This window comes from Piliocolobus tephrosceles, chromosome 17 (genome assembly GCF_002776525.5).
Source record: "Piliocolobus tephrosceles isolate RC106 chromosome 17, ASM277652v3, whole genome shotgun sequence".
In the NCBI taxonomy this organism is placed as follows: domain Eukaryota; kingdom Metazoa; phylum Chordata; class Mammalia; order Primates; family Cercopithecidae; genus Piliocolobus; species Piliocolobus tephrosceles.
In genome coordinates this window covers 2916215-2935383 of record NC_045450.1, presented here as the reverse complement: position 1 = coordinate 2935383, position 19169 = coordinate 2916215, and the positions used below count along the sequence as shown (strand labels likewise).

Genomic DNA, 19169 nt, shown 5'->3' with positions numbered 1-19169 from the left:
GCTACAAGCTCACAGATGCTGTGTGTACCTCCAAGGCCCAGAGGACAGGCACTGTCAAGGGGAACGGAAGCGTCGCACTTCATCCACGCCCTCCTGGACAAGCACCATATCAATTCTACGAGAACATTTCTGCCTCTATTAAGCACACTCAATAGCATCTAGGCCTGAGCATCACACTTACTACCTAACCCTTGGGAGAGGCCCCCACAAAACCCCTCAGAAATATAAAAACAAGGAGCAACAGTCACAGGTCTCTCTAGGGTGGCAGTGGACTAGGGAGATGACAAACTCCACTCCTGCTTGCCCACCACCCTCACAGGACTACTTGTGCCCACCTGGAGGAAGAGGAGGTTTGTGTGACATGCCTGGTCCCAGAAGTCTCCCTGGTGCCAGCCAGCCATGCCTTGGCCTCTCAGGTAATGTGAAACAGCTAAATGACTAGGTGGAGAAAAAGCGGGGGTGGTGGGAAGTCTGGGCAATCGTGGGGGAACTGGGGCAGGGAGGTCCACGCCTGTGTGCCTCATCAGTCACTCTCAACATTGAGGGAAACCAGGAATTAAGCACAATTAAAGAAGAGAAGGCAGCGGAATCAAGACAGAAAGACCGTGGAGAGGTCTCGGTCTTACCCTGCAACCAATTGCTCATCGGTTGGAGGACATGGCTCGCTGAAATGGGAACAGGACCATCAAGACCAAACAAAAACATACCGCTTTTTTAAAAACCATGAAAACTTACAAGCCTATTTTATAAAAAACTGTACTAAAGTCTAGCAGAAGTGCCACCATTAAGCATTACCATTGAGCATCGTGACTAAGCAACTTACCAGACAAGAAACAGGGTCACACACACCCCATGCTGAGAAACAGATCACACACTCCCCACACTGAGAAACAGGGTCACACGCTCCCCATGCTGAGAAACAGATCCGCACACTCCCCACGCTGAGAAACAGATCCGCACACTCCCCACGCTGAGAAACAGATCCGCACACTCCCCACGCTGAGAAACAGGGTCACAGACTCCCCACGCTGAGAAACAGGGTCGCACACTCCCCACACTGAGAAACAGATCACATACTCCCCACGCTGAGAAACAGATCCGCACACTCCCCACGCTGAGAAACAGATCCCCCCCCCCCCCCCCCTGGGAAGCAGATCCGCACGCTCCCCACGCTGAGAAGCAGATCCGCACGCACCCCACGCTGAGAAACAGGGTCACAGAGTCCCCACGCTGAGAAACAGGGTCGCACACTCCCCACACTGAACTCTTACCATGGGGTTTTCTCACTAAAGGTCAAACTCTGACACAGAAGTATGGGCTGGGCAGGAATGAAAGTCATTTTTCAGAAGTAAGCACAAGGCTGGAAGAGCTGGGTCAAACCCAGCGCCTTATGTATTAGCTGGATGCCTGTGCACAAGTATCTCATCTTCTCTTTTTTTTTTTTTCTTTTTTTCTTTTTTGTCTTCAAAAGAGACGGGGCCGGGCGCGGTGGCTCAAGCCTGTAATCCCAGCACTTTGGGAGGCCGAGAGGGGCGGATCACGAGGTCAGGAGATCGAGACCATCCTGGCTAACATGGTGAAACCCAGTCTCTACTAAAAATACAAAAAATTAGCCAGGCGTGGTGGCGGCGCCTGTAATCCCAGCTACTCAGGAGGCTGAGGCAGGAGAATGGCATGAACCCGGGAGGCGGAGAGAGCCGGGGTCTTGCAATGTTACCCAGGCTGGTCTCATACTCTTGCCTTGGTCTCCCAAAGTGCTGGGATTACAGGCGTGAGCCACTGCACCCAGCCTAAAACTAATCTTTTTAGTAAAAGTTTTCTCATCTGCATGACGAGAAATCGCCTACAGAAGATCACATAAGACTCCCAGAGGCAAAAGCCTTCTGAAAAGTATAGCACGTCATGTGAATTTCACCAGCTCCAATTCTTGAGATACTGTGACTGCCAGCATACCTGACTTCCCTAAGCCTCTGCCTGGAACAATAAGGTAGTCATGGTGGATCCATATATATTTGTCAAAAAACATCTGGGCTTCTGCACTATCTAGTTGAGATTTTTAGAAACGGTTTAGGAGTTGACTTTCTGGCCAGGCGCGGTGGCTCATGCCTGTAATCCTAGCACTTTGGGAGGCCGAGGTGGGTGGATCGCTTGAAGTCAGGGGTTCGAGACCAGCCTGGCCAACATGGCGAAACCCTGTCTCTACTTAAAAAGAAAAAATTAGCTGGGCATGGTGGTGGATGCCTGTAATCCCAGCTACTCAGGAGGCTGAGGCAGGAGAATCGCTTGAACCCCAGAGGTGAGGTTGCAGTGAGCCGAGGTCGCACCACTGCACTCCAGCCTTGGGCAACAGAGTGAAACTCTGTCTCAAAAAAACAAAACAAACAAAAAAAAACTTTATTTTCCTCTGCAGAGATTTGTGTTCTGGGACATACTGCTGTCCGTGTATTCTGGAAAGAGAAAGGAGACCTGAATCCAGGAGTGGAAACAGTGTGGGAGCTCTGCCAAAGATCCACAGAAGGGAGCTCTTTCCTCAGCAGCTGCCAAGCTCCTCATGTTGTACAGTATGGAAGCATTCAGATGTTTCATGGGCTTTCCCAAGAAGTCAGAATCCTCCAAGCTGGAGCCTGACTGTAAGCTCTATCTCCTACAACCAGACAAGTCACAATGCAGCCCCTTTGCTCCAGAGGAAAAGGAGTAAGCACAGAGGGCTTCTGAGTCTGGCAATGCTCCATTTCCTGGCAGGAGCATTTTACAGACTTGGGTCTGCCTCTCTGAGGGAGGCAGAGCCGTCAGCTAACACGCAGAGACAAGGATGCTCTTACGACATCCTGATCTGGGAGGAAGAGGTGAAGGCAACTCGCCACCCTCAGGCATCTTACAGGAAACAGTGGAACTAAGGCTCATTCTAAGGAATGTGCCCAAGATCACACACTGTAGGCTGCAAAGCGAGAGTCAAACTTTGAACCCTGAACCTGCACTTGTCCTTGTACACTGCCCTGCAGCACAGATGCAATGGCTGGGCTGGGGGCAATACCCGAGCCTGGGGATAAAAATGCCTACCTGCTTTCTTGTGTGTCAACCTCAGCTACAGAAAGGAGAGGGCATCTTTCTAACACATCAGTGTAGGGTTCTAAAAACACAAGCTAACAGAGGCAAAGCTATCAGGAGAGGCCCTGGCAGAGCCTCATGTGTGCCTGGTGGGAGGACCTGCATGCTGTGAGCTAGAGTACCTCCCTGGCCACGGACCCCATCTCGCCTAGGCCCAAGTCACCCACAAGTTGGGTCCACTGCTACAAAAGTGGCCAAGCCTGAGGACAGTAGCAGTGCCACCTGATTTCACATCCCCAAGATGTCACCTGAGAATGAAAGGGTAGAGATGGTAGCTGGGTGAGGGGCTCATGCCTGTAATCCCAGCACATTGGGAGGCGAAGGTGGGAGGATCACTTAAGCTCAGGAGTTCAATCACCTGAGGTCAGGGTTCTCTTAAAAAAAAAAAAAAATTTTGGCTGGGTCTAGTGGCTCATGCCTGTAATCCCAGCACTTTGGGAGGCTGAGGCAGGTGGATCACCTGAGGTCAGGAGTTCGAGACCAGCCTGACCAAAATGAAGAAACCCCATCTCTACTAAAAATACAAAATTAGCTGGGTATGGTGGTGCATACCTGTAATCTCATCTACTTGAGAGGCTGAGGCAGGAGAATCACTTGAACCTGGGAGGCAGAGGTTGCAGTGAGCCAAGATGGCGCCATTACACCCCAGCCTGGGCAACAAGAGCAAAACTCCATCTCAAAATAATAATAATAATAGTATGATTTCAGAGCATTCTGAAAATGAAAGAAATCAGTTCTTCTCTAAACCTGTAGCTCCCCATTCTCTGAAGCAGTGGCCTAAGCACTGCTCGCAGTTTCAAAGAAGGGAGCAGGAAGACGGTGTCCACACAGAGAGGGACATGCCCACACCAGCCTTTCTGAAGGACACCAGGCTATCCTCTCAGACCTGGCTTGATGGCTTCTGCCCTTGCCAGTGTGGGGACACATGGTACATTTAGGCATGGGCACCATGGCCCCTAATACCCAGGGAACACTACATCTTTTCTGACCTTGGTTTCGTCTTAGAGACACTGAACAATATCCATTTTCTTTCCTCATAATTGAATTATAGAAGAGTTATAAAAAATAAGTAGCAGTTAATCTATATACCCTGAATTATATCTCAAGTTGTTTTTGAGAGGGGAGGTCTCACTCTGTCACCCAAGTTGGAATGCAGCAACATGATCTTGGCTTACTGCAATCTCTGCCTCCCAGACTCAAGCAATCCTCCCACCTCAACCTCCTGAGCAGCTGAGACCACAGGCGTGTGCCACCATGCCAGGCTAATTTTTTGTATTTTTGGTAGAGACAGGACTTCGTCGTATTGCCCATGCTGGTCTCGAACTCCTGAGCTCAAGCCATCTGCCCACCTCAGTCTCCCAAAGTGCTGGGATTATAGGCACAGGCCACTGTGCCCAGCCCTGAACCATATCTTGATGATGCACCTCAAAAAACCAGCCCCCTCTCTAAGCTAGCACTGTCCAATTTTTTTCGTTGTTGTTGTTTTTTCTGAGACAGGCTCTCACTCTGTCACTCAAGGCTCAGACTGGAGTACAGCGGCATGGTCTCGGCTCACTGCAACCTCCACGTCCTGGGCTCAAGCTACCCTCTCCCTCAGCCTCCTCAGTGGCTGGGATTACAGGCGCAGGTCACCAACCCAGCTAAGTTTTGTATTTTTTGTAGAGATGGGGTTTTGCCATGTTGCCCAGACTGTTCTCAAACATCTGGCCTCAAGTGATCCCCCCACCTTGGACACCCAAAGTGATGGGATTACAGGCATGAGCTACAGCTCCCGGCCCCAGTAGAACTTTCTACTGTGATGCGACTGTTCCAAATGAGAACCATTTAATATGGTAGACACTATTTCCATGTAGACACTGAGCACCTGAAATGTGACCAGCGCAATTGAGCAAGTGAATTTTTTATTTTATTTCAGTTATTTCTTCTTCTTCTTCTTCTTTTTTTTTTTTTCAGACAGACTCTTGCTCTGTTGCCCAAACTGGAGAGCAGTGGTGCGATTTCAGCTCACTGCAACCTCCGCCTCCCAAGTTCAAGTGATTCTCCTGCCTCAGCCTCCAGAGTAGCTAGGATTACAGGCACGTGCCCCCATGCCTAATTTTTGTATTTTTAGTAGAGGCAGGGTTTTGCCATGTTGGCCACACTGGTCTCCTGACTTCCGGTGATCCACCTGCCTCGGCCTCCCAAAGTGCTTGGATTACAGGCATGAGCCTCACATCTGGCCTATTTCAGTTAATTTCAATTTAAATGGCCACATTCGCCAATGTTTGTAATAGTGAGCAGCACAGCTGTGTCCTCACTCCTCTAAGGCAGGCCAGGACCCCTCACAAGTTACTGTGTAGCCTATTAATACTGTTTCAGTGTGGCAAACTGAAGCTCTGGTTTCAGAAAGAAAAGCACTTTTGGGAACAACAAAGACACAGAGAGTGGATGTGATGCACTTTCACGGCCTTGCTTCAGGAACATGCTCTGAGCTATGACAAAGCAGAGCGGGGCTTGTGGGCCGACATGACAAAATAAAACAGGAGGGGAACTGAGTCCCTAAGGGTATTAACCCTGTATCTGGAAAACATGAGTGGCAGACAGTGACACTTACAGATATACGATGTGCTAAAATTACTGAATGAAGCAATTTTTTAGTAAAAGATTCTAGAGAGAAGCACGCCCCTCCCACAGTTTTACCTCTTCATTAAGTTAAATATTAAATTAATTCCCTAGAAAATATCCTCATGGTCATGTCACTGTAAGTCTGAAAATTAACTGCAGGAATTAGGTACTGCCAGCCTTCCTTCTGAGTCTTCAGCAGCCTGAGCCTCACATCCACTGCAGCTTGGAGTAAGGATAATGTGGGCGCTGGCCAGCAGCCAGCCCTGCTCTAAGCTGATCTGTGGCACAGCTGGAAGGAGAACAAGAAACACCTATGCACTGTGCAAGGGCAAAAGCATTCTACATGCCTGTGACAAACCAGAGTTTGTTCCACCACCACATTTAAAGGACAAGACAACCACAGGCCTCTACATCAAAATGACAGTCCAATGGGGTGTCCAGCAAGCTCCATCCCCCTTCCAAAGCCCACTCCACTCAGAGAAAGTCATCAGTCATGCCAGAGGCCCCAACATCCTCCCAAAAGAGGATAAAAATCACACTCTTGGAACCACAAATTGTGGCCAGGCATGGTGGCTTATCTACGTAATCCCAAAAATTTGGGAGGCCAAGGAAGGAAAATCACTTGAGGCCAGGAGCTCAGGACCAGCCTGGGCAACAAAGCAAGACCCCATCTCTACAATCAATCAACAAAAATTTTTAAAAAAGAACTGCAAATTGCCATAGCAAGTGTGGTGCTGCCTTCTCAGAGAACTGCAGTGAAACAGCACTACCTCGCTGCACAGCAAAGGCCCAGCCTAGGGATCTTAGCTATTTTTTCCCAGGATGGTGGAGGCCAAGTCCTTGAGTCCACACAGGCCTTGTCTGTGTTTAAGGGAACTCAGGGCAGGTAACTCACAATCTTCCTTCACCTGGGCCTATGTTAGCACTGACTATGCTTCAAAATGAACAGAGGGCAGAAGTCGTCATTTCTCTCTCTCTTTTTTTTTTTTTTTTTTTTTTAGACGGAGTCTTGCTCTGTCGCCCGGGCTGGAGTGCAGTGGCGCGATCTCAGCTCACTGCAAGCTCCGCCTTCCGGGTTTACGCCATTCTCCTGCCTCAGCCTCCCGAGTAGCGGGGACTACAGGTGCCCGCCACCTCGCCCGACTAATTTTTTGCATTTTTAGTAGAGACAGGGTTTCACCGTGTTAGCCAGGATGGTCTCGATCTCCTGACCTCGTGATCCTCGTGACCCGCCTCGGCCTCCCAAAGTGTTGGGATTACAGGCGTGAGCCACCGCGCCCGGCCAGAAGTGGTCATTTCTACAGTTCCTACCCCGGTAGTGCCTCCCAGAGAGGGCAGAGGGCACAAACACAGGAAGGAACTGGATCCACCCTTCAGCTGTGCCTAAAAGAACATCAAAGAACATCCAGGTTCACACCATCCCAGCTCTAAGCCTCACTGCCCACATCACCACCTAAGCCTGGACTCCAAGAAGGGACTTGACCAGGCTGAGCACCCAAGCACCTGCATTGGACCTCTGGGTACATGCTCAAGGAATTAGAACCAAAGACAACAACATAGGGGTCTGCTTTCCTCTACATTTCTTCCATAGGAGATAGACATCCCACAGGGACATGGCCTCATCTGTTCTCTGACCTGCTTTACCCATCACACAAGCCTGAAGCTGGAACAGGTGCCCAAGACTGTCTATGCAATCCTCCACTCCACACTACCTGAAAGCACACACTAAATGGAAAAAAAAAACACCAGACTTCTCACGGAGAAAATATCTGGGCGAACAGGAAGGTGGGGCTTTGTCCAGGCCTGGGACCAGGAGGAGCCCCACCCTGAAGTGACCACAGAGCCCTTACCTGGCATCGCCATCCTGGTCATCAGCATGGTCGCCCATGTTGTTAACAGCATATCTGCTGCGTGGCTTATCTGAGTGAGGGCAAAAAGAGGAGAAGGGCTAAGAAAACAGGATCCTTCCACATACAGGAGGATTACGGAACCGTTAAAAGCCATGTGTTCCAACACACGGTCTATCCATACCATGGGATATTACTCAGACATAAAAAGGAATGAACCTGGATGAACGCTGACAATATCATGCTGAAGAAGCCAAAGACAAAAGAACAAATAGTGCACTTACAGTATACGAAACGTCCAGAACAGGCAAATGTATCAAGACAGAAAGTAGATTAGAGGTTACCGGGGTCTGGGAGCAGGGGAAATGAAGAGTTACTGGTCAGTGGTTACAGAGTTTCAGTTTGGGTGATGAAAAAGCTTTAGAAATAGATAGCCATAATGGTTGCAAGATATAATGAAAGTAATTAATGTCACTTAATTATACACTTAAAAATCACAAAATGACAAATCTTATGTTATCTTCAAAAACTGTGACAAGCCGGGCACGGTGGCTCATGCCTGTAATCCCAACACTTTAGGTGGCTGAGGTGGGCAGATCACCTGAGGTCAGGAGTTCGAGAACCAGCCTGGCCATCATGGCGAAATCCTGTCTCTACTAAAAATACAAAAATTACCAGGGTGTGGTGGTGGGAGCCTATAATCCCAGCTACTGGGAAGGCTGAGGATTGTGCTACTGCACTTGAGCTTGGGCCACAGAGTGAGACTAGGTCCCCCCCCCAAAAAAAAAAGAAAGAAAGAAAAAAAAAACGCTAACGATCAGCTCAGCCTTCAGCAAAACAATCATTTTGCGGGTGAAAGGCCTTGCCTCAATGTTGATGGCTGTTGACGGATTAGAGTGGTGCTTGCTGAAGGCTGGCGTGCTGTAGCAACTTCTTAAAATAAGATAAGGACGTTTCCTACATCCATCAATTAACTCTTCCTTCATGAAAGATTTCTCTGTAGTATGGGACGTTGACAGCACTTTATCCATCACAGAACTTCTTTCAGAAATGGAAGCAATGCTCTCAAACTGTACCAGTGCTTTATCACCTAAGTTTATATACTGTTCAAAATCTCTGTTGTCATTTTAACAATGTTTACAACATCTTTACCAGGAATGCATTCCATCTCCAGAAGCTACGTTTTTTTTTGTTTTTTTTTTCTTTGTTTTTTGAGACAGGGTGTCACTCTGTCATCCAGACTGGAGTGTGGTGGTGTGATCACGGCTCACTACAGTCTTGACCTCCCAAGGCTCAGGTGATCCTCCTACTTCAGTCCCCTGAGTAGCTGGGACTACAGGCATATGCCACCCATGCCTGGCTAGTTTTTATATTTTTAATAGAGATGAGTTTTTGTCATGTTGCCCAGGCTGGTCTCGAACTCCTGGGCTCAAGTGATCCACCTGCCTCAGCCTCCCAAGTGTTGGGATTATAGGTGTGAGTCACCACACCCAGCCCAGAAACTGCTTTCTTTGCTCATCCATAACAATCAAGTCCTCGTCCATTCAAGTTTTATCGTGAGATTGCAACATTTCAGTCGCATCTTTAGGCCCCACTTCTAATTCTACATCTCCTGCTATTTCCACCATATCTGCAGTTACTTCCTCCACTGAAGTCTTGACTCCTTCAAAGTCATCCATGAGGGCTGGAATCAGCTTTTTCCAAACTCCTGTTACTGTTCATATTTTGACATGATCACCAATGTTCTTAATGGCATCTATAATGGCACATGCTTTCCAGAAGGTTTTCAATTTATTTTGCCCTGATCTGTCCAAGGAATCAGTATCTATGGCAGCTATAGCCTTCCAAGTTGTATTTCTTTTTTTCTTTTTTTTTTTTTGAGACGGAGTCTGGTTCTGTCGCCCAGGGTGGAGTGTGGTGGCCGGATCTCAGCTCACTGCAAGCTCCACCTCCCAGGTTTACGCCATTCTCCTGCCTCAGCCTCCCAACTAGCTGGGACTACAGGTGCCCGCCTCGTCGCCCGGCTAGTTTTTTGTGTTCTTTAGTAGAGACGGGGTTCCACCGTTTTAGCCAGGATGGTCTCGATCTCCTGACCTTGTGATCCGCCCGTCTCGGCCTCCCAAAGTGCTGGGATTACAGGCTTGAGCCACCGCGCCCGGCCCCAAGTTCTATTTCTTACATAGTAAGACTTGAAAGTCAAAATTACTTCTTCATCCAAGGGTTACAGAATGAATCTTGTGCTAGCAGGCATGAAAACCACATTAATCTCCCTATACATCTCCCTTAGAGCTCTTGGATGAGTAGATGCATTTTCAATGAGCAGCAATATTTTGAAAGGAATATTTTTCTGAACAGTAGGTCTCAACAATGGGCTTAAAATATTCAGTAAACCCTCTGTAAACAGATGTACTATCATCCAGGCTTTGTTGTTCCACTGACAGAGCATAGGCAGAGTAGATTTAGAACAATTCTGAAGGATCTTAGGATTCTTATAATGGTAAATGAGCACTGGCTTCAACTTAAGGTCACTAGCTGCATTAGCTCCTAACAAGAGAGTCAGTCCGTCCTTTGAAGTTGCCAGGTTTCTCTCTATGTATGAAAGTCCTATCTGGCATCTCCTTCCAATATAAGGCTGTTTTGTCTACATTAAAAATCTGTTGCGGGGGGTGGTGGCTCATGTCTATAATCCCAGCACTTTGGGAGGCCGAGACAGGCGGATCACCTGAGGTCAGGAGTTCGAGACCAACCTGACCAACATGGTGAAATCCCATCTCTACTAACAATAAAGAAAATTTGGCCGGGCGCGGTGGCTCAAGCCTGTAATCCCAGCACTTTGGGAGGCCGAGATGGGTGGATCACGAGGTCAGGAGACTGAGACCATCCTGGCTAACATGGTGAAACCCCATCTCTACTAAAAATACAAAAACTAGCCGGGCGAGGTGGCGGGCGCCTGTAGTCCCAGCTACTCGGGAGGCTGAGGCAGGAGAATGGCGTGAACCCGGGAGGCGGAGCTTGCAGTGAACTGAGATCCGGCCACTGCACTCCAGTTGGGGCGACAGAGCGAGACTCCGCCTCAACAAAAAAAAAAAAAAAAAAAATTTTTTAAATTAGCCACGTGTGGTGGCGGCGCCTGTAATCCCAGCTACTCTGGAGGCTGAGGCAGGAGAATTGCTTGAACCCAGGAGGTGGAGGTTGCAGAGAGCTGAGATTGCACCATTGCGCTCCAGCCTGGGCAACAAGAGTGAAAACTCCATCAAAAAAAAGAAAGAAAGAAAAGAAAGAAAGAAAGAGAAAAGAAAGAAAGAAAGACTGCTGTTTAATGAAGACACCTTCATCAATTATCTTACCTAATCTTCTGAATAACTTGCTGCAGCTTCAACACCATCAATTGCTGCTTCACTTTGCACTTTTTTTTTTGGGGGGGGACGGAGCTCGCGCTCTGTTGCCCAGGCTGGAGCGCAGTGGCACAATCTCGGTTCACTGTAAGCTCTGCCTCCTTCCTGGGTTCACGCTATTCTCCTGCCTCAGCCTCCCGAGTAGCTCGGACTACAGGTACCCGCCACCACACCCAGCTAATTTTTTGTATTTTTAGTAGAGACAGGGTTTCACTGTGTTAGCCAGGATGGTCTCCATTTCCTGACCTCGTGATCCGCCCACCTCGGCCTTCCAAAGTGCTGGGATTACAGGCGTGAGCCACCGCACCTGGTTCACCTTGCACTTTTACATTATAAAGATGGTTTCTTTCCTTAAATCTCATGAACCAACCTCTGCTAGCTTCCAACTTTTCTTCTGCAGCTTCCTCACCTCTCTCAGCCTTCTCAGAATTAAACAGAGTCAGGGCCTTGTTCTGGATTAGGCTGTGGTTTAAGAGAATATTGTGGCTGGTCTGACCTATCCAGACCACTAAAACTTTGCATACCAGCAACAAACAAAGCCATTCAGCTTTTTTTATCATGCACTCACTGAATAACACTTTTCCTTTGTTTGCTTTCTTTTGTTTTGAGACAGAGTCTCACTCTTGTTGCCCAGGCTGGAATGCAATGGTGGATCTCAGCTCATGCAACCTCTGCCTCCCAGGTTCAAGCAATTCTCCTGTCTCAGCTTCCCGAGTAGCTGCGATTATAGGCATGGGCCACCACGCCCGGCTAATTTTTGTATTTTTTTTTTTTTTTTAGTAGAGACAGGATTTCACCATGTTGGCCAGGCTGGTCTCAAACTCCTGACCTCGTGATCCGCCAGCCTCAGCTTCCCAAAGTGCTAGGATTACAGACGTGAGCCACTGCGCCCAGTGTTTTTGTTGTTGTTGTTTGTTTGTTTGTTTGTTTGAAGAGTCAGGGTCTCCCTATGTTGCCCAGGCTAGATTTAAACTCCTGGGCTCAAGCAATTTTCCTGCCTCCACCTCCCAGGTAGCTGAGAGTACAGGTGCAGGCCTGGCTTGGGGTAACACTTTCCATTTCCTTCAAGAGCTTTTCCTTTGCATTTACCATTTGGCTGTTTAGTGCAAGTGGCCTAACTTTGGGCCTAGTTCAGCTTTCAACATGCCTTCCTCAAGAAGCTTAATCATTTCTAGCTTTTGATTTTAAGTGAGAAACATGTGATTCTTTATTTCACTTGAACTCTCAGAGGCCACTGTAGATAACCAGTTTAATTTCAATACTGTTGTGTCTAAGGGAACAGGGTGGTCCAAGGAGACGGAAACAGATGAGGGAACAGCCAGAATACACACATTTCTTGATGAAACCTGCTATCTTATGTGGGCATGGTTCATGGTACCCGAAAACAATCACAATAGTAACATAAAGATCACGGATCACCATAACAGACACAATAATAATGAAAAAGCTTGAAACGCTCCAAGAATTACCAAAACATCACACAGAGACACAAAGTGAGTATATACTGTTGGAAAAATGGTGCTGACAGACTTGCTGGACACAGGGTTGCCATAAACCTTCAATTTGTAAAAAACACAATAAAGTGAAGCGCAATAAGACAAGGTAGGCCCCTATGCACATGTACACACACACACCCTTGCAGTGTGGGATGACGATTAGCTTGGAAAAAGCACAGACAAAATAAAAACATTTAAATGTACATACACCAAGAACCTTCATATACACAAACAATAATACTTTACCAGAGTAAAAAAAATTTAAAACCTAGTGATGAACCTAAGAAGAGTGCAAGAGGCCCAGGAAAACAATGGAAGAGCTGGCCGGGCGCGGTGGCTCACGCCTGTAATCCAGCACTTTGGGAGGCCGAGACGGGCGGATCACGAGGTCAGGAGATCGAGACCATCCTGGCTAACACAGTGAAACCCCGTCTCTACTAAAAATACAAAAAAACTAGCCAGGCGAGGTGGCGGCGCCTGTAGTCCCAGCTACTCGGGAGGCTGAGGCAGGAGAATGGCGTAAACCCAGGAGGTGGAGCTTGCAGTGAGCTGAGATCCAGCCACTGCACTCCAGCCTGGGAAACAGAGCGAGACTCCGTCTCAAAAAAAAAAAAAAAAGAAAACAATGGAAAAGCTAATAAGGGAGAAAAGAATGAATAGAAGTCATATCATGTTCCTGACAGGGAAGATGCAACATAAAGATGCTTTTTCTTCACAGTTAATCAACAGATTCAAAGCTACCTACACCAACAGCTTGGGAGTGGGACCTAATACACTTGATGCTAAAGTTTACAAGGAAAAATAACAAAGCATAGTCAGGATAATGCTGAAAAAGAAAAGTAATGACAAAAGACTAACCTAACGTGATAGTATAACATAATATCAAGTTACAGTAATTATTATGGAACCTACACATAGATCATTGGAGGAGATAAGAAAAATAAAAAAATAGGCCGGGCACGGTGGCTCAAGCCTGTAATCCAGCACTTTGGGAGGCCAAGACGGGCGGATCACAAGGTCAGGAGATCAAGACCATCCTGGCTAACACGGTGAAACTCCGTCTCTACTAAAAAATACAAAAAAACTAGCCGGGCGAGGTGGCGGGCGCCTGTAGTCCCAGCCACTCGGGAGGCTGAGGCAGGAGAATGGCGTAAACCCAGAAGGCGGAGCTTGCAGTGAGCCGAGATCGCGCCACTGCACTCCAGCCTGGGCGACAGAGCGAGACTCTGTCTCAAAAAAATAAATAAATAAATAAAATAAAAAAATTAAAAAAAACAAGAAAGATCAAAAAATAGATTCAAGCAAACATGAGAATTTAGCACATGATAAAGACAGAAAAATCAATTAGTAGAAGTAAGGTGAATTATTCAATAAAATTATGTTGGAACCAGATAGCCATATGGAAAAGAAAATTATGTTGGCCCAATCAATCACCATTTGGCCACGCTGCGGCCTGTTATAACTCCTGTTCCACAGGGTTCCAAAGGCAACCAAGCAGTTCATCCACAACTCTGCCCAAGTGTCCAGAAAATATCAGTTCTTAGGATGAGCCTTCACCTTATGCCAAGACAAACACATTTAAAAACCAGACATACTGGCCGGGCACGGTGTCTCAAGCCTGTAATCCCAGCACTTTGGGAGGCCGAGACGGGCGGATCACGAGGTCAGGAGATCGAGACCATCCTGGCTGACACAGTGAAACCCCGTCTCTACTAAAAATACAAAAAACTAGCCGGGCGAGGTGGCGGGCGCCTGTAGTCCCAGCTACTCTGGAGGCTGACGCAGGAGAATGGCGTAAACCCGGGAGGTGGAGCTTGCAGTGAGCTGAGATCCAGCCACTGTACTCCAGCCCGGGTGACAGAGCCAGACTCTGTCTCAAAAAAAAAAAAAAAAACCAGACCGAGGTTTTTGGGAGGCCGAGGCAGGCAGATCACAAGGTAAGGAGTTCGAGACCAGCCTGGCCGATATGGTGAAACCCTGTCTCTACTAAAAATACAAAAATTAGCCGGGCGTTGTGGCACGCACCTGTAGACCCAGCTACTCAGGAGGCTGAGGCAGGAGAATCGCTTGAACCCGGGAAGTGGAGGTTGCAGAGAGCGGAGATCACGCCATTGCACTTCAGCCTGGGCGACAGAGACTGTCTCAAAAAAAAAAAAAAAAGACATAGTCTGGAGGAAAATAAGGGAGTTTTTTATTGTTGTTGCTAATACTATTGGAGAGCAGAGCCAGGCACGGTGACTCATGCCTATAATCCCAGCACTTTAAGAGGCCAAGGCGGGTGGATCACCAGGTCAGGAGATTGAGACCATCCTGGCTAACACAGTGAAACCCCCGTCTCTATTAAAAGTACGAAAAATTAGCTGGGTGTGGTGGCAGGTGCCTGTAGTCCCAGCTACTACAGACTAAGGCAGGAGAATGGTGTGAACCCAGGAGGCGGAGCTTGCAGTGAGCCGAGATCGGGCCACTGCACTCTAGCCTGGGCACGAGAGGGACACTCCGCCTCAAAAAAATAAAATAAAATAATTTTGGAGAGCAGAACGTCTTTCTATTTAAAACAAAACTAAGAAACCACAAGAGATTAGACAGAAAACTTCATAAAAATCAAAACTCTGGCAAGAACTACACAGAAGCAAACAGGGTAACTATAGCTTTGTCACAAGACCTATTTTTACATTAAATATACAAAGAACTCCTTCAAATCTATAAGGAAAAAAAATCAAACAACCCAAGAGAACATTAGGCAAAGGTTATAAATAAGTCACTGAAAAGGAAATCCAAATGACTCCAAAAACAGGAAAACATGCTTTCTATCTCAATTGAAAGCCAAATAAACATCAAAATTACTACCAGATACAATTTTTCACCTACCAGATTAACAAAGATTGAAAAATCTAACCTATTAAAAATAAATATGCTCCTTATCCCTTAGGCCCAACCATGCTACTTCAGGGATTTAACATTACAAGAACTCTCACTTTGGGAGGCCGAGGTGGGCAGATCACGAAGTCAGGGGATTGAGACCATCCTGGCTAACACTGTGAAACCCCGTCTTTACTAAAAATAAATAAATAAATAAATAAAATAAAATAAAATAAAAAATAAATAAAATAAATAAAAAATTAGCCGGGCATGGCGGCAGGCACCTGTAGTCCCAGCTACTCGGGAGGCTGAGGCAGCAGAATGGCGTGAACCCGGAGGCAGAGCTGGCAGTGAGCCGAGAAGGCGCCCCACTGCACTCCAGCCCGGGCGACAGAGTGGGACTCCATTTAAAAAAAAAAAAAAAATTATAAGAATTCTGCAAAATGACAATACATGGAAAGGACGTTTGCACTTTTCATATTAGCAAAAGACTGAAAACAAGTTTACTTCCATCAACGAAGAGGACGAGATAAACAAATAACAATATGTTCATCTCATGGAATTCACTGTGGCCGGTAAAAAGGACAAGGATGCTGGGCAGGTTCTGATTCTACATCAAAGATGCAGACATGAAGTGAACACGAAAACAGGGGCAGAACAGCGTGTATGGTGTGCGTGCCTTTGCTTGTGCTTAGTTTTAAAAAAACACAAGTGCAGGCTGGGCGTGGTGGCTCATGCCTGTAATCTCAGCACTTTGGGAGGCCAAGGCGGGCGGATTACGAGGTCAGGAGATCGAGACCAGCCTGGCCAACATGGTGAAATCTCATCTCTACTAAAAATACAAAAAAAAATTAGCTGGGCGTGGTGGCGCATGCCTGTAATTCCAGCAACTCGGGAGGTTGAGGCAGGAGAATCGCTCGAACCAGGGGGTTGGAGGTTGTGGTGAGCCGAGATCGCGCCACTGCACTCCAGCCTGGCGAGAGTGTGAGCCTCGTCTCAAAAAATGAAAATAAAAAAGAAATGCATACGCCTGTATTAACACAGAAAGTCCTGGAAAGACACAGAAAAATGGTAACAGTAGTTACCCCTATGATGGAAACTGGGGGCCAATGGTAGGAAAGAACTTTCTTTTCTAATCTAAACTCCTTTGTATCTTTAAAACTTTCTGCCATATCACAAGTTTAAAAGTAATTTTAGACCGAGCACAGTGGCTCAAGCCTGTAATCCCAGCACTTTGGGAGGCCGAAGCAGGCAGATGCCGAGGCAGGCAGATCACGAGGTCAGGAGATGGAGACCATCCTGGCTGACACAGTGAAACCCCGTCTCTACTAAAAATACAAAAAACTAGCCGGGCGAGGTGGCGGGCACCTCTAGTCCCAGCTACTTGGGAGACTGAGGCAGGAGAATGGTGTGAACCCGGGAGGCGGAGCTTGCAGTGAGCTGAGATCCGGCCACTGCACTCCAGCCTGGGCGACAGAGCCAGACTCTGTCTCAAAAAAAAAAAAAAGTAATTTTAAAACAAAACATAAAATAAAAACTGAACAGTCCGGGTGCGGTGGTTCACGCCTGTAATTCCAGCACTTTGGGAGGCCGAGGCAGGTGGATCACTTGAGGCCAGGAGTTACAGATCAGGCTGGCTAACATGGCAAAACCCGGTCTCCAAAAAAAAAAAAAAAAAGCAGGGCATGGTGGCGTGCACCTGTAGTCCCAACTACTTGGGAGGCTGAGGCAGGAGAATTGCTTGAACCCGGGAGGTGGAGGTTGCAGTGAGCCAAGATCGCGCCACTGAACTCCAGCCTGGGTGACAGAGCGGGACTCCGTCTCAAAAAATGAAATAAAAACAAAAACTGAACACTCATGATGATGAAAAATCAAAAGTAATCTACGTGCCGTCCGCAGGGGAAGGCAGCAGCCTGCAGTTAAGGGCGAGGTTGGTCCCTGCTGGCAAAGGCAGACAGCCACAGAACAATTCGTGCAATGGAAAACCTCCCGCAACGTTCTCTGTTTCTGTGGACAGATCCGCATCTACGCACAGGGCAGACAATTCCCAACACGGCCATGGCTGATCCTTGTGTTGGCTGGAACTGGGGGTGGCAAAGACAACTTCAGATGGTCGCATAACCTTTTTTTTTTTTTTTTTTTTTTTGAGACGGAGTCTCGCTCTGTCACCCAGACTGGAGTGGCGTGATCTGGGTTCACTGAAACCTCCGCTTCTCGGGTTCAAGCGATTCTCCTGCCTCAGTCTCCCGAGTAGCTGGGATTATGGGCACGCACCATCACGCCCGGCTACTTTTGGGGGTTATTTTTTTTTAGTAGAGACGGGGTTTCAACCATGTTGGCCATGCTGGTCTCGAACTCCTGACCTCAGGTGATCCACCCACCTCGGCCTCCCAAAGTGCTGGGATTACAGGTGTGCGCCACAGCGACTGGCCTTGCTTGCGTAATTTTGTATTTCCTCAAGATGAATACATCCAAAACTCACTTTATTTTACTTTATTTTTTAAAGCCTGGAGACTGATGAAATGTCAGCAGTAGTTGCTTTGGTGTGGTGAACAATGCATGACTTTAATTGTTTTTTTTTTTTTTTCCTTTTTCTACTTTTCAAATACTCTACAACGAGCAGGTCTCGAATGCCCAGCAAAAGCTAAACTCCGCGAGGCGGCCCGGGAACCAGGCGGCCCCCGCGAGCGCCAGGCCCCCGCCCAGCGCTCACTTACTTGTCTGGGACGCCGGGTGCTCCTGGCTTCTCTGGAAGGGGTACCTGAACAGCAGCTTATTGCCCCTGCTCCCCGAGCTCACCAGAATAACGCTGATGGGGCTGGTGTTGTCCCGCATCCCGCCGTGGGGCCGGGGCCGGGGGCGGAGGCGGAGGGGGCCTGAGGAGGACGAGGGCGGGGACGGAGGGGGCCAGAGGAGAGCAGGCGTGGAGGCGGAGGGGTCCTCAGGAGGCCGGGCCGGAGGCGGAGGGAGCAGCGCGACAGTCATCAACCCACGTGCCACCCTCCGGGCTCGCGAGAGTTCGGCGATACCGCCCGGAGGAGGTGCTGAGGCGACAGCCGGGGGAACGGCGCAGGCGCAGGCAGCGGAATGCGCAGGCGCAGGGCCTTCTGGAAGCCACCGAGCCGCCCCGGTGTCTCCGGAGCCCTCCCAGTCTCACTTGGGCTAAAGGTGCGGATGGGAAAGGCGCGGGGTCGAGTCAGCATCCCTCTTGATGTTGGTTTCTTCATTTTAAAAATAACACTTGCTTTGGAGAGAAAATTCAAACTTGGAAATATAAAGTATGAAAAGATAAAAGGAAAAAGTTAAAAATCACTTCAGTGGCTCACAGACTTAAATGAAGTGGTAAAACTGCCAAACACGGGCCGGGCGCGGTGGCTCACGCCTGTAATCCCAGCACTTGGGGAGGCCGAGGAGGGGGAAACACGAGGTCAGCAGTTGCCCAACATAGTGAAACCCCGTCTCCACTAAAAAATACAAAAAATTAGCCGGCCGTGGTGGCAGGCGCCCGTAACCCCAGCTACTCGGGAGGCTGAGGGAGGAGAATCGCTTGAACCCGGGACGCGGAGGTTGCAGTGAGCCAAGATCGCGTCATTGCACTCCAGCCTGGGCGGCAGAGCGACGAGACTCCGAATCAAAAAAAAAACAAAGAAAGAAAGAAAAAGGCCGTTAGAAGTGCCTCACGCCTGCAATCCCAGCACTTTGGGAGGCCGAGACGGATGGATCACGAGGTCAGGAGATCGAGACCATCCTGGCTAAGATGGTGAAACACTGTCTCTACTAAAAATACAAAAAAAAAAAAAAAATTAGCTGGGCGTGGTGGTGCGTGCCTGTAATTCCCAGATACTCGGGGAGGCTGCGAC

General features: G+C 48.1%; 1 protein-coding gene across 10 annotated transcripts in view; it reads right to left on the bottom strand.

The window, feature by feature from the left end:
• NPRL3 (NPR3 like, GATOR1 complex subunit) overlaps positions 1 to 18331 on the bottom strand; it is a 63970-nt gene extending 45639 nt beyond the window's left edge. For 5 of the 10 annotated variants that reach the window (XR_002725672.3, XM_023189069.3, XM_023189066.2 and 2 more), the window contains exons 1-2: positions 18027 to 18325; positions 7563 to 7632 (exon numbers count right to left, since the gene is read on the bottom strand). Coding sequence is in view for 6 of the 10 variants with exons in the window: in XM_023189069.3 (XP_023044837.1) it covers positions 7563 to 7632; positions 18027 to 18294 (338 nt within the window). In the remaining 4 variants the exon portion in view is untranslated. Of the gene's footprint in view, positions 1 to 7562; positions 7633 to 18026 lie in introns of all 10 variants that reach the window. The other 5 variants (XM_023189070.2, XM_023189078.2, XM_023189074.2 and 2 more) reach the window with 4 other exon arrangements.
• Between the last annotated feature and the right edge of the window lie 838 nt (positions 18332 to 19169).